We start from the raw sequence: 13,266 nt of genomic DNA, 5'->3' as shown, positions 1-13,266 counted from the left end.
ATTCTTGGCATCGCAGTTCTTTCTCTTTATGTTTTGTAAATTCTTAAAATTTTTTAAAGTTTTTTTTATTTATTTGACAGAGAGAGAGATCACAAGCAGGGGCAGCGGCAGAGGGAGAGGGAGAAGCAGACTCCCCACTGAGCAGGGTCGCGAATGTAGGGCTTGATCCCAGGATCCAGAGATCATGACCTGAGCAGAAGACAGACGCATAGCCAGCTGAGCCACCCAGGTGCCCCAGCTCTGTCTCTTTAGCTCAGGGAGTTCTCCAGGTTCCACTTGGGTTTTTCCTTCCTTGAGCCTTCATCCAGAATCTCTTTCAAAGTTGACTGTCAGCTGGGGCAGTTGGGCTTACTTCATTTATTTCTAAGAGATCACTGTCCTTTATTGCTTGATAATTCAGTGTTTTGAAAATCATTACTTCATGTATTTTGTACATTTTTGGTTGTTTCAAGGAGAAGAGTAAGTCTGATCTCTTTCTCTTCTTTAAGATTTATTATTTATTTATTTATTTCTTGGAGAAGAGCGAGAGGGAACACGTGTGCAGTCGAGGGGAGGAGCAAAGGGAGAGGGACAAGCAGCCTCTGAGCTGAGTGTGGAGCCTGTCATGCAGCTCGATTCTACGACCCTTGATATCATGACCTGAGCTGAAATCATGAGTCAGATGCTTAAATGACTGAGCCACCCAGGTGCCCCAAATCTGATCCCTCTTACTTCATATTGTCCAGAAACAGAAATCTCTAGAAATGTGTAGTTTTCAAAATAAAAGATTATTTCACATTATTCTGTGATATTACCACTGTATATATATTATTTCTATAGCAAAGTGATTTCCCAAGAGAGACCTTTGAAGGCCCGAAACATGAAGTACTACGAAGATGTCTTTGTGCAGGCTATTTCAAAAATGTAGCTCGAAGGTAAGCAATATGAGCTTGAGAAATGGATAAGAAATACTACTGTATTTGATTGACTACAATGTTGAACTATTTAATATTAAAGATTGATGATTTATTTAAGCTCTGTGTTGATGATGACAGCAATTGCAATGACTCCATAATTGTCACTTGTGGAGGGGGAGCTGCAGTGACTCAGTGGGATATTGGAGCTCAAGTTCAGTAAGAGGGAGTTTGTAGGACAGCTGTCTAACGTGGGATATCAGCACCTTAGTTGAGTGACAAGAGCTTCCTTGCAGAGGGGTGACTCTGTGTGGAATATGAAAGACAAACATGTTGAGCATGGCATCTCTGAGCAAGAATAGCTTGGTGTGGAGTGTCAACGATTAAGCAGGATGGGGGAGGCACTCATATGGGAGGTGTTTGGTGTTGAGTTTAGAGTCTGAGTGCAGTGAGGGAGGGCATCTTCTTAGGGAAAGGGATAACAATGGTGATGATGAGAGATTCATTATATACAAAGGAATTGATCACATAATTAAATAAATTTAGGAATGGTAAAGGGAGTATTAGAAATACTGAAAGGGAAAAAATGAGAATGAGCCTTGTGGTGTTGAATTGGAATTTCAGGTCTCATTGTGAACTTACGGTTTTCAGTATAGTTAGATGGATGGATAGACATTTGGGAATAAAAATAGATGTTACTGTGTATATTTATAATATGTATTTGTATGTGTGTAAATATTTATATACAAATATACCCTAGCTCTGAGATGGACTAGGAGCAATAACACCGTAATAGCAATGAATATACTTAGTTCCCGGATCTTGACTTGAAACAACCATCTGCTGCATAAAGGACTTAGAGCTGTTTGGAGAGATGGGGTGGGAAAGTACAAGATGAGCCCAGAACATCATATTTTGCCAGCAAACAAGAAGTGATCGATGAGGTTTTAGGCCATGTTGGAAGTACACTGGAGCTAGCTTGAATAGGCCCCAGCTGATCCAATATAGGATATTCTAAGCATCAAAATAAATAATGAGGGGCGCCTGGGTGGCTCAGTGGGTTAAGCCGCTGCCTTCGGCTCAGGTCATGATCTCAGGGTCCTGGGATTGAGCCCCACATCGGGCTCTCTGCTCAGCGGGGAGCCTGCTTCCCTCTCTCTCTCTCTGCCTGCCTCTCCATCTATTTGTGATTTCTCTCTGTCAAATAAATAAATAAAATCTTAAAACTAAATAAATAAATAAATAAATAAATAAAGATAGTAATGGATTATGTAGCCCATTAAATAAAATGTGAAACCATGGGTCTATAGTCATATAAATTAATAAATGAGTAAATTAAAAGTTTAATGACAAATAGAATTAGTTGAGCACCTCTCCACAAAAGTCTTATTAATTACAAAGGGAAAGGGGAAAAGTAACTTTTCATAGAGAAGCCTGGCAGATGCTACCCAAATGAAGCCATCAAAGTGAACACCATCAGTAATGAAACAAATTGAAATCATGTTCTTCCTGATAGGATATAATGTAAAATACAGCTTCACTTCTGTGATGTTCTTGCCAAAGATGCATAACCTAAATCTAATCATCCTGAAACAAACAAACTCAAATTGAGGGCCACACTACAAAATTACTATTCAAAAAGTTGTGAAGATCATGAAGGTAGAAGACTGGGGGAGTATGCCAGATGAAGGAGACTAAGGGGACATGAAAAATAAAATTAATACCTGATTGTGAATTGAATTCTTTAGCTATAAAGGATATTATTAGGACATTTGGATAAAACTTTTTTGGGGTCTGAGGATTAGATGTTAGTCATGTATCAGTGTTAATTCCCTGGTTGTATTATGTATTATGGTCATGTAGTAGAATATCCTTGATTATAGAAAATATACATTCAGATATTTGTGGATGATGGGGCATAAGGTTGGAAACTAACTCAAATGGTTCAAGTAAAAGTTTTTGTACTGTATAGTATATAAACAATTATAATGCAGTCTGATCTGAGTTATAATGGAAATGTTTATATAGTATTATAGGAAATCATCTGTGGTGATGATTGAACTACTGCTAATATTTTGACAAGTTTTTGGAATAACATTTATATAAGGAAGTATAAAAAACAATAGGAATTTTAAAAAAAAGATTTTATTTATTTATTTGAGAGAGAGAAAGAGCATGGGGGTTGGGTGTGGGAAGAGGTAAGGGGAAAGAGAGAAGCAGGCTCCTTGATGAGCAGGGAGCCCAACATGGGGCTCAATCCCAGGACCCTGGGATCATGACATGAGCTGAAGGCAGATGCTTAACCTACTGAGCCACCCAGGCTCCCCAGAAGAGGATAGGAATTTGAAGTTAAGAACGTGAATTAGAGAAATGTTAGATGCAATGTTCTAATTATCAGATTTTAGAAGAATGAAAATTATCCCTTTAAGTAGAGTTGTAGCATACTATAAAGAACACTGTATTTAAGTCAGAAGACCTATGTTTGGGTCTTGCTTCCACCGTACATTAACTCTGTGATCTTTAGAAGGCTAGTTGGTTTATTTGAATCTCAGTTTTGACTTCTTAATAAAAGTGACTTGCTCACAGAACTCATAGGTTGTTTTGAGACTTTATTATAAAATCATTTTGGAAACTTTAAAGCACAAATATAATATTACTGTTAATATTTCTATATTAACCAGAAATATTTGTACTTAACTAAAATGACTGTTTAGGTTGTATGTAATGAGAAGTTGTATCATTATTTAAGAGGAGTTGGTAGAAAAGTTATAGTGACACTTGAAAAAGTTTAAACTTATGCTTATAACATTCTGTGGTGGAACATATTATAATTGTTTATTGTTAGATTTGGTGCTCTACTTATTTCATTGTTTTCTGTTCTTGTCTTTATCCTTTGGGGTTTTTTTGTTGTTACTGTTGTTTAGATCCGTTGGGAGAACATTTTGCACCATGGATGGGCGTGGAAGCCCAGTTCACATTCATCCTTCCTCAGCAGTAAGTGCCTTATTATTATTAAAGTGTCCTATTTTTAATAAAGGAAAGAAATTTGTAAAGATGTAGGACTAAGTCATGCATTAATGTCTTCTACTTTTCACTTTGAGGTTACATTTAGCATATATCTTTATTACATAAAGCTGTAAAGGTACTGGTTGGCCCATACCCTCTGTTTGATTGAAGAATATAGGAATTAATTCAGAAGAGTTTGAGCTGTTAGTATATGGCTGGTCAGATGTGGAATGAGACAAGTTACTGAGTTATCATCCTTAAATGAATTCTTTTGTATAGCTTCATGAACAAGAAACCAAACTCGAATGGATCATTTTTCATGAGGTATTAGTTACCACGAAAGTCTACGCAAGAATTGTGTGTCCAATCCGTTATGAATGGGTGAGAGACTTGTTACCCAAGTTGCATGAATTTAATGCACATGATTTGAGCAGTGTGGCCCGACGTGAAGTGAGAGAAGATGCAAGAAGGAGATGGACAAATAAGGAAAACGTAAAGCATCTAAAGGGTGAGTCAGCCACTTCTTCTAGTGATATAAGTCCAAGGAGCATAAATGTCCAAATACTCATATAATTATAGAAATACTATTAGAGAACATAGACTCTGGCTCTGTCTCTTTAGAAAGCAGAGTTGTCATGAGTCTCAGACTTTGTTACTTTGACTTCCTTCTTTCCTTCCAGTTAATAATGTTTTCCTTAACCCCTCTGTCCAACAACATTATTAACAACAGTATCTGTTGAGCTTTTACCATGTGCTAACAACTGGCATTACCCCATTGAGTTTTCACAATAACCCTATGAGGTAAGTACATATCCCAACTTTATAGATGAGGAAATACTTAGCAGTTACAGTAATTTGCTGAAAATCCTGTAGCTGATAATTCGTGAGTCTGGATTTTGAATCCAAGGAAACTGACTTGATGGCCTATACTCTTTTTTTTTTTTTCCCTTAAGATTATTTATTTATTTGAGAGAGAGAACACAAGCAGCAGGAGTGACAGAGGCAGAGGGAGAAGCAGGCTCCCTGCTCAGCAGGGAGCCCAATGCAGGATTCGATCCCAGGACCCCAGGATCATGACCTGAGCCATAAGCAGATGCTCACCGACTGAGCCATCCAGGCACCCCTTGGTGGCTTATACTCTTAATCATAATACCATACTGCTTCTCAGTACTCCTTTGCTATTTTTATTTTGTTTATAAAATTTAGTGAACTGTGGGTGCCTGGGTGGCTCAGTCGTTAAGCATCTGCCTTAGGCTTAGGTCATGATCCCAGGCTTCTGGGATCAAGCCCAGCATTGAGCTCCCTGCTCAGTGGGAAGCCTTCTTCTCACTCTTTCACTCCCCCTGTTTGTGGTCCCTCTCTCACTGCATCCCTTACTTTGTCAAATAAGTAAATAAAATCTTTTAAAAAATTAATTTTTGTGAACTATTACTTTAGAACATCTTTTTTTTCCCTAGGGGATTTTCTGTGAAATGTTAGGTCCCAGTTGGGAGGTATAAACAGTTATACTGAACTAGGACAGAAAGCTTAATTTTCAGCTCACAAATACAAAAAACTTTTCAGTAAAGCTTTGTGGTCCTGATTTTAATTTTAATTAAAATTCTGGGCCTAATTTTAATAAAATCTTATTTATTTATTTATTTTATTTGGGTGGGGCACACGGTGGGAAGAGAGGAAGGGGCATAAGGAGAGAGAGAATCTCAAGCAGACTCCATGCTAATCTACGGCTTGATCTCTCAACCCTGTGATCATGACCTGAGCCAAAATCAAGAGTCGGGCACTTAACCCACTGAGGTTCCCAGGTGCCCCTACGATTTTATAATAAAGGTCAACTTAGGGTAGAAAGACCAATGCCTTTTAAAAAATAGATCTGTTGAAATCAGTGGTTGTCAGGAACTGGGAGTGAGAGGAGAGGTTGACTACAAAGAGACAGGAGGGAATTTGGGGGGTTGAGGGTTCTGTCTCTTGATTTTGGTCACAAACTGAGTATAATGTACTTGTGAAAATTTGTAGAACTGTACACTAAAAAGGGTATATTTTATTGTTGATAAATTATACATTAATTTTTTAAATGAAAAAAAGAAAATATGTAAACTATGTAGCCACATACCAAAACATTAAGATACATAAAAGATAGGAAAATGTAAATATAGATACCTCCTGACACATTTTCATCAGCATTACCATTCCCCCTACAATATATATTGTCATGAAGACCTAACAATATACAGTTGGCCAGAAAAAATGAGGGTCATGTCCTCTGCATTTAGTAACATTTATTCATAACCTCAGCTGGAATTAGGTCTAATTCCAAGGACCCATGTTAATTCTCATTACTAATGCAAAAACTTGAGTCTAAGGCAGTGAGGCTCAGTTGGTTAAAGCATGGAACTCTTGATTTTGGCTCAGGTGATGATCTCAGGGTTGTAAGATCAAGCCCCAAGGTTGTAAGATCAAGGCCCGCATTGACTCCACAATGAGCTTGGAGCCTGCTTGGGATTCTCTCTTCCTCTTCTGAAGCTGATTGGGAGAAAATTGTATTATCCTTTTTTAACATCATGAGAAATAGAGTGGTAAGAAATTTTGCCTAAGATCTGGAAGGGTCTTCAGAAATGTAATGTTTTGTTGCAGTGTATAACTATACTACATGGTTGAATTAGGATCGGTTATTCTAACATTCAGGCCTTCATACTTGCATTTCTTTCTCTCTTCCTTTTCTTCCCCTTCCCTCTCTTTCTTTCTTATTTTTTAATCATAGACTACTTCTTTCTTTTGAAAGGACAAACTTTAATTTCCCTTTTTTCCCCCGTGTAACATTGAAAAATCAGGGCTTCTCCTTCTCTTAACATTACTTGTATTGAGTTTCACAATTAAAGTCTTACTGGATTAATTTGTAACATTTTCAGATGGAATCTCAAAAGAAGTCCTAAAGAAAATGCAAAGAAGAAATGATGATAAATCCATATCAGATGCACGTGCTCGTTTCCTTGAGCGAAAGCAGCAGAGGTCCCAGGATCACAGTGACACACGGAAGGAAACAGGCTAAGCAGTGAACCCTGCAATTCAGGAAGTAGGAAAAGCAGCCAGGAAATGTGCTTCTACTTTGCCATTTATATCAGACAGCAGTACCAAGAGGAAGTGGTCAGCAGCTGTTATTAGCATACAAGCTAAAAGCAAATAAAAGTTCATCAGTACCAATAAATGGAATTTTCAAAGAAAACATTGAGTTGCCATTGTCATAGGCAATGATATATGAAACCAATGAAAGACAATACATGTGATATTTTCCTCACTTCAATTTTGCTGGCCTTAACTGGTATCAAATGCTGTCATTGAGATATTTTCAAAGAACATTGAATTGTATTTAATCAGCGTGTATTCCATTTGCATTTGAAGCATTAAAAATTATTTTCCTTAAATCTCTTTAAGGCCTTCTTGTTGCTATTAGAATAGTATTATTTCAGGTTATCAGGTATATGACCAATTCCTTCAGAAGGCTGAATATAAGAGGTTTTTACTCAGCAATACTTAGATGTCTAACTGTTTAATTGCTACAGAGCTTTATAGATATTTAGAGAAAAGATTTAATCAATTAGTAAATAAGAAAATTGCCTATGGCAAGTTTCTTTGTTGAATTAATATTAATCCTTAAATTGATTTTTCTGGGATTATACAAATTCCTTTTTATATAAAAATATATTGTTTAAAACAGTAGCTATAGCCATTAACCAAAGGACAGATGATATATATGTTTTTGGTTTTTTTTTAGCTGTCCCTACATACTTGTATCAGCACCACTATGTAGGTGTGACAGTGTTTCAAACAGCCCCTCCACCTGACCTGCTCTCTTGCCTCCAGCTGCTTGGGTAGGACCCTTTAAACATCTGTTACACTGATATTGAGATAGAGTTTTTCAAAGCAGCCAACACTATATCACCAGTGTTTCAGATTGGAACCTTGAGGCTAGTTAGTATCACACTCAGGCCACACTCAGCACTTGCCCACTCTGTTGTTTACTGCCTCGTATTCTAGTTATTTGTGTATTTGTCTGTCTCCCCCCACTAGATTATACGCTCCTTGTGGGCAGGGACTATGTCTTTCTCATCTTTGTATCTTTCATGGCACCTAGCACAGTGCTTTGCACATAGTAGCCACTCAGTGTTTGTTAAATAAAGCTATTAGTGTCATTAAAATTCAAAAGGTAGTATAATGTTTGTTTTTAGATATTGTTTGTAAAAATTCAAAATCTAAAATTTTCATAGGTAACTAACTCTTTTACAGTTATTTCCTTTGGTGTCTAAACAGTTTCCTTTTCAGTATTAGAAACTTGAGCCTTTATTGAAAATCACTTAAGGACCCAAATCTGTGTGTTCTTAAAGTAAGGTGAGTGATGATGGTTCCTCTAACATTCCCAACATTGTTGGTTTGTCCGTTGTAATCTTCAGTGCTCTCGACACTATTTCAGCACATTCATTTTACCAGGTTCTCTTCTCAAGTCTGTGTATCAGTATATTTCCTTAGATGTGGAAGGGGTGTATATAGATCCTTAGAATAAATGCTCTTTAATTTTGGTAAATATTAACCATACATTCCATATCTATAGTCTATAATCACATTGCATCAGTTGTTCTAGTAATGTCCTTTCCTTTATAGCATTTTCCCCCAGTTCAGGATCCAGTCAAGAATCATGTACTGTATTTAGTATCTTTTAGTCTGGAAAATGTCCTTAGTGTTTCTTGGTCTTTCACATTTAACATTTTTGACAGGCTAAATAATAATAATAATATTTGTTATATTTATTATTATTATTTTTATTATTTTTAGAGAGGGGGAGGGAGACAGAATCTTAAGCACCGCATAGCTTGATCTCAAGATCCTGAGATCATGATCTGAGCCAAAATCAAGAGTCAGATACTCGACTGAGCCAACCAGGTGCCCCCAAGCTAAGTTATTTTATAGAATGTCTTCAGTTTGGATTTCTCTAATGTTTCTTCACAGTTGGAACACATGATGGGAGTTCCATGACTGGAAAACTGCCTAATACCAATGTCTTTCCTAAGGCATCAAATCTGGAGATACATAGTATAGTTACTCTTATTATTAAGAAGTAATTTTGGGGGCACCTGGGTGGCTGAGTGGGTTAAAGCCTCTGCCTTTGGCTCAGGTTATGATTTCAGGGTCCTAGGATAGAGCCCCGCATCGGGCTCCCTGCTTAGCAGGGAGCCTGCTTACCCCTCTCTCTCTGCCTTGCTCTACCTACTTGGGATCTCTCTCTCCATCAAATAAATAAATAAAATCTTTTTTTTTTTTAAGTAATTTTGGGGAGAGATATGTTGAGATTATGTTAAATAGCCTATTCCTCATAAGTTACCACCCTCTGGATTTATCATCAAACGATGATTCTTGCCAAATCAGTTTTTTTTTTTTAAAGATTTGTTTATTCATTTGAGACAGAGAGATACAGAAAGAGCACAACCAGGGGGGGAGGCAGAAGCAGACTCCCCACTGAGCAGGGAGCTCAGTGGGGCTCAATCCTAGGACCTGGAGATTATGACCTGAGCCGAAGGCAGACACTTAACGATTTGAGCCACCCAGGTACCCTTTGCCAAATCAGTTTATTCTTATGGTGGCAAAATGGTGATTTTTCTTTCCCTAATTCTTTCCTATATTTATTTGTTGGCATTATAAGAAAGAGTTTTCTTTGAAGAAGAATTTCCAGGAAACAGATGTATGCTAGGAGTAGCATAGATCAAGACAGAGCATTAGAAAGCCCAGTTTGAGAAGGGTGGCAAACAATCCAGTTTATTTGGTGCATAGAGTACATGTAGGATAGTAATAGGTTAAAAATGTTGGTTGAGAACATACTATACAAGGCTTTGAAAGCCAAACTATGGAATTTGGACTTATTTTGTACTATAGGAATGTATTAAAGGAGAATGACATTGTTAAAGCTTTATGGTAATTGTGACAATAGTTCCTATAAAAATAATTGATTTCCACTGAGAGAGGCTGTCCACAAGATGAGGGGAATACTAGATCTAATTAAGAAGGTAGAAGGAGCCTTGGAGGAATGGTAGTGGTAATGGACAAATTTGCTCTTTAAAGAATAAGGATTCACCTTCAAATTACTAAATGAAACAAAACAAAAACAAATGAAGACAAATGTTATCATAGAAAATTATGGCCAAGGGACATGTTTTCTCACACGTTTCCTCACAAAAGAGGAAACGTGAATGGTAAGACAGGGTACTGTATCTTACTAGTAATTAGGAAAATCCACTTCATTTTTTTTTAAGATTTTATTTATCTATTCAACAGAGTGAGAGATCACAAGTAGGCAGAGAGGCAGGCAGAGAGAGCGGGAAGCAGGCTCTACGCTGAGCAGAGAGCCCGACTCGGGGCTCGATCCCAGGACCCTGAGATCATGACCTGAGTCGAAGGCAGAGGCTTTAACCCACTGAGCCACCCAAGTGCCCCAGGAAATCCATTTTAAAACTGAGGTGCCATTCTTTTTCATCAGATTGGCAATAGCCAATATGCCTGAAAAGTGTTGGCATAGAATGAATTGCTCTTATATTACAGAACATTTTGGCAATAACTAGTAAAGTTGAAGATATGCATAATCTATGACCCAGCAAGCCCACCTTTGGATTAATACCCTAGGAACTCCTTGGGATTATATAAAATACTCTGTTCCTCATAAGGTTTGACTCACATAGATTTAGCATAATTTGATGATTGATGTTAAGCACATAAGTTAAATATAGCATTCATTAAAATGTTATACTCCATTTCTAATAGCAAATAAATTGAGAACAGTGTGTAGGTATCAATGGGGAAATGATTGAATAATTGTGATATTTTCTTATGGTCAAATTCTGTATACACCAGTGAAAGTGATTTTTGAGACTCCTGATGCCTACTCAAACTGCTTTGCAGAACAGATGAACCAGTTTGCATTCCCAACAGCAATGTTGTAAAGTGCCTGTCTTAGTATAGCCTGTAGTCCCTCAAAAATTTTTTTCTAATTACAGACCAAAAAGATACCTCATTATTATGTTAATTTACATATTTAGATATTCAGGTATTTTTCCTTATGTTCAAACTGTCTACAAGAAATAACTGATTTGCATTTGACAGGGCCAGATAGTAAATATTTTAGGCTTTCAGGCCATACAGTCAGTCTTGAAACTACTCTGCTGTTGTAGTATAAAAAGCAGTCATAGGTAGTATATAAAAAAATGGGTACAGCTGTGTTCCAATAAAACTTTATTTATGGACAATGAAATTTAAATTTCAGGTAATTTTCCTATCACGACGGGTAAGATTGGTGGGGGAAATATACCAACCTAAGACAGGACGCAGATGACTTCACTTCTTTACCACTTGCTCTTTAATCCAGGAAAGTGACTTTTCATATACCCATTCTAATTCAGATTATTTCATTTGTAAGAAAAGATCTTTATTTCATAAAAATATCTGAGATCTTTCTGGCTTTTATTTTTCTTTGTAGTAGATAGGATTGAGCATAATGTTAGGCATCAATAAATTTAAATTATAATCTCTAATCTCTATTCTCCCCAGAATTTTCATTTAATCTTAAAATAAGAATAATACAAAATTCTCTTGTGAAACTATTAAAGATTTTCAACTTTTTTTTTTTTAAAGATTTATTTATTTTAGAGAGAGTATGAGTGGCAGGAGGGACAAAGAGAGAGAATCTTCAAGCAGACTCCCCACTGAGTGAGAAGCCTAATACAAGGCTTGATCTCATGACCCTTGAGATCACCACTTGAGCCAAAACCAAGAGTCAGATGCTTAACTGACTGAGCCACCCAGGTGCCTTTTTCTTTTTTCTTTTTTTTTTTTAAGTATGTTGGGGCGCCTGGGTGGCTCAGTGGGTTAAGCCGCTGCCTTCGGCTCAGGTCATGATCTCAGGGTCCTGGGCTCGAGTCCTGCATCGTGCTCTCTGCTCATCGGGGAGCCTGCTTTTCTCTCTCCCTCTCTCTCTCTGCCTGCTTCTCTGTCTGCTTGTGATCTCTGTCAAATAAATAAATAAAATCTTAGAAAAATATTAAAAAAAAAAAAGTATGTTGTCCAGATAAAATCTACATGTTTCTTTAACTAATAGTACTTGGTGCTCAGCTAATACATAGGAAATGAGATGGGTTAATCCCAAATACAGCATAGCACCCAGTTTGGTGCCTTTTGTGTATGATAGATATTTATGAATAATTGTTGTGCTAGCTCCAGGTATGATTATTGACAACATAAGTTGTCCCAGGCTTTGAATTAAATAGGCAGTACAGTCAATAAATGTTATACTAGCTTAAGAAGTAGGATAAATTTTAAGCTGAGTTTTTAAGGCAGAGTAGGACTTGGACTAGATTAAAAAGGAGACAATTTGTGTGATTGGGAGAGGGACCATAGTTAAGCATGGAAAGAATATTAGTGTCACCTTGAGAGGGGCTTTTTTGAAATATTTTTCAGTTTCCAGTATGTAACTTGGGCTAACACTAAGTAGGTCAAATGAATAATTTGAGTGCTACTCATTCTTACAGAAAAATGTGAAAGTTGGCCTGGACTTGGGTTACTTTTACAACATGTAGTACTCAGAGACTGCTATTGTGTGCCTGTCTGCTACTCTACTTAGTTACCTTTCAAGAGATGGAATTTTTAAACCCTCCTCAGTAATGGGTATAATCTCATCTCTAAATCTGATTTGATGGTTTAGATAGCCCAAAAATGTAGAGATGGTAAAAGGTTGTCTTTATCAGGTTACTTTTTATTTTCACCCTAAAGAGAACTTTTCATGCCTCTTGGTGCTAACAGGGCTGGCTCCGAAAAGAAAAAGAAATTTAAATCAATAAATGAGGTAGGCTTTTATGAGTTCTACATATTTTTCTTTACTGGAATGTTATGGAATGAATAGTTGTGTAGTAGTATACTGTACAGCATTATAAACCCACAGTTATTTGGAATAAAAGCAACCAGGAAAAGGAAATAACCAGGTTTTTGGATCATTTTACATAATCCACTTTTATCAGTCATGACATGTTAAGGTAAGTCATTTCTTAAAAAGTGATTTGTAGGAGTGCCTGGGGGACTCAGTTGTTAAGCACCTGCCTTCAGCTCAGGTCATGATCTCAGGGTCCTGGGATCAAGCCCCACATCAGGCTCCAGGCTCCTTGCTCAGCGAGAAGCCTGTTACTCCCTCACCCACTGCCCCTGCTTGTATTCCCTCTCTGGCTATGCCCCTCTTTGTTTCAAAAAAAAAAAAAAAAGGAATCTTTTTAATTAGAAGATTTTAACATTGAGTATTTAATTTTTCGTTGTATGTACTGAAAGGTATTTGTCGACCAAGTAA

General features: G+C 37.1%; 1 protein-coding gene across 2 annotated transcripts in view; it reads left to right on the top strand.

Annotated features, from left to right (window-relative positions):
- DHX40 (DEAH-box helicase 40) overlaps window positions 1-7,318 on the top strand; it is a 43,986-nt gene extending 36,668 nt beyond the window's left edge. For both annotated transcript variants that reach the window (XM_032321300.1, XM_032321299.1), the window contains 4 exons: window positions 820-914; window positions 3,818-3,887; window positions 4,179-4,407; window positions 6,806-7,318. In XM_032321300.1, the coding sequence (XP_032177191.1) occupies window positions 820-914; window positions 3,818-3,887; window positions 4,179-4,407; window positions 6,806-6,945 (534 nt within the window). In that variant the 3' untranslated portion in view covers window positions 6,946-7,318. The remainder of the gene's footprint in view (window positions 1-819; window positions 915-3,817; window positions 3,888-4,178; window positions 4,408-6,805) is intronic.
- The last annotated feature ends 5,948 nt before the right edge of the window (window positions 7,319-13,266 follow it).

This window comes from Mustela erminea, chromosome 18 (genome assembly GCF_009829155.1).
Source record: "Mustela erminea isolate mMusErm1 chromosome 18, mMusErm1.Pri, whole genome shotgun sequence".
Lineage (NCBI taxonomy): Eukaryota > Metazoa > Chordata > Mammalia > Carnivora > Mustelidae > Mustela > Mustela erminea.
The sequence above is the reverse complement of the archived record's forward strand: the minus strand, read 5'-3'. Positions and strand labels throughout refer to the sequence as shown.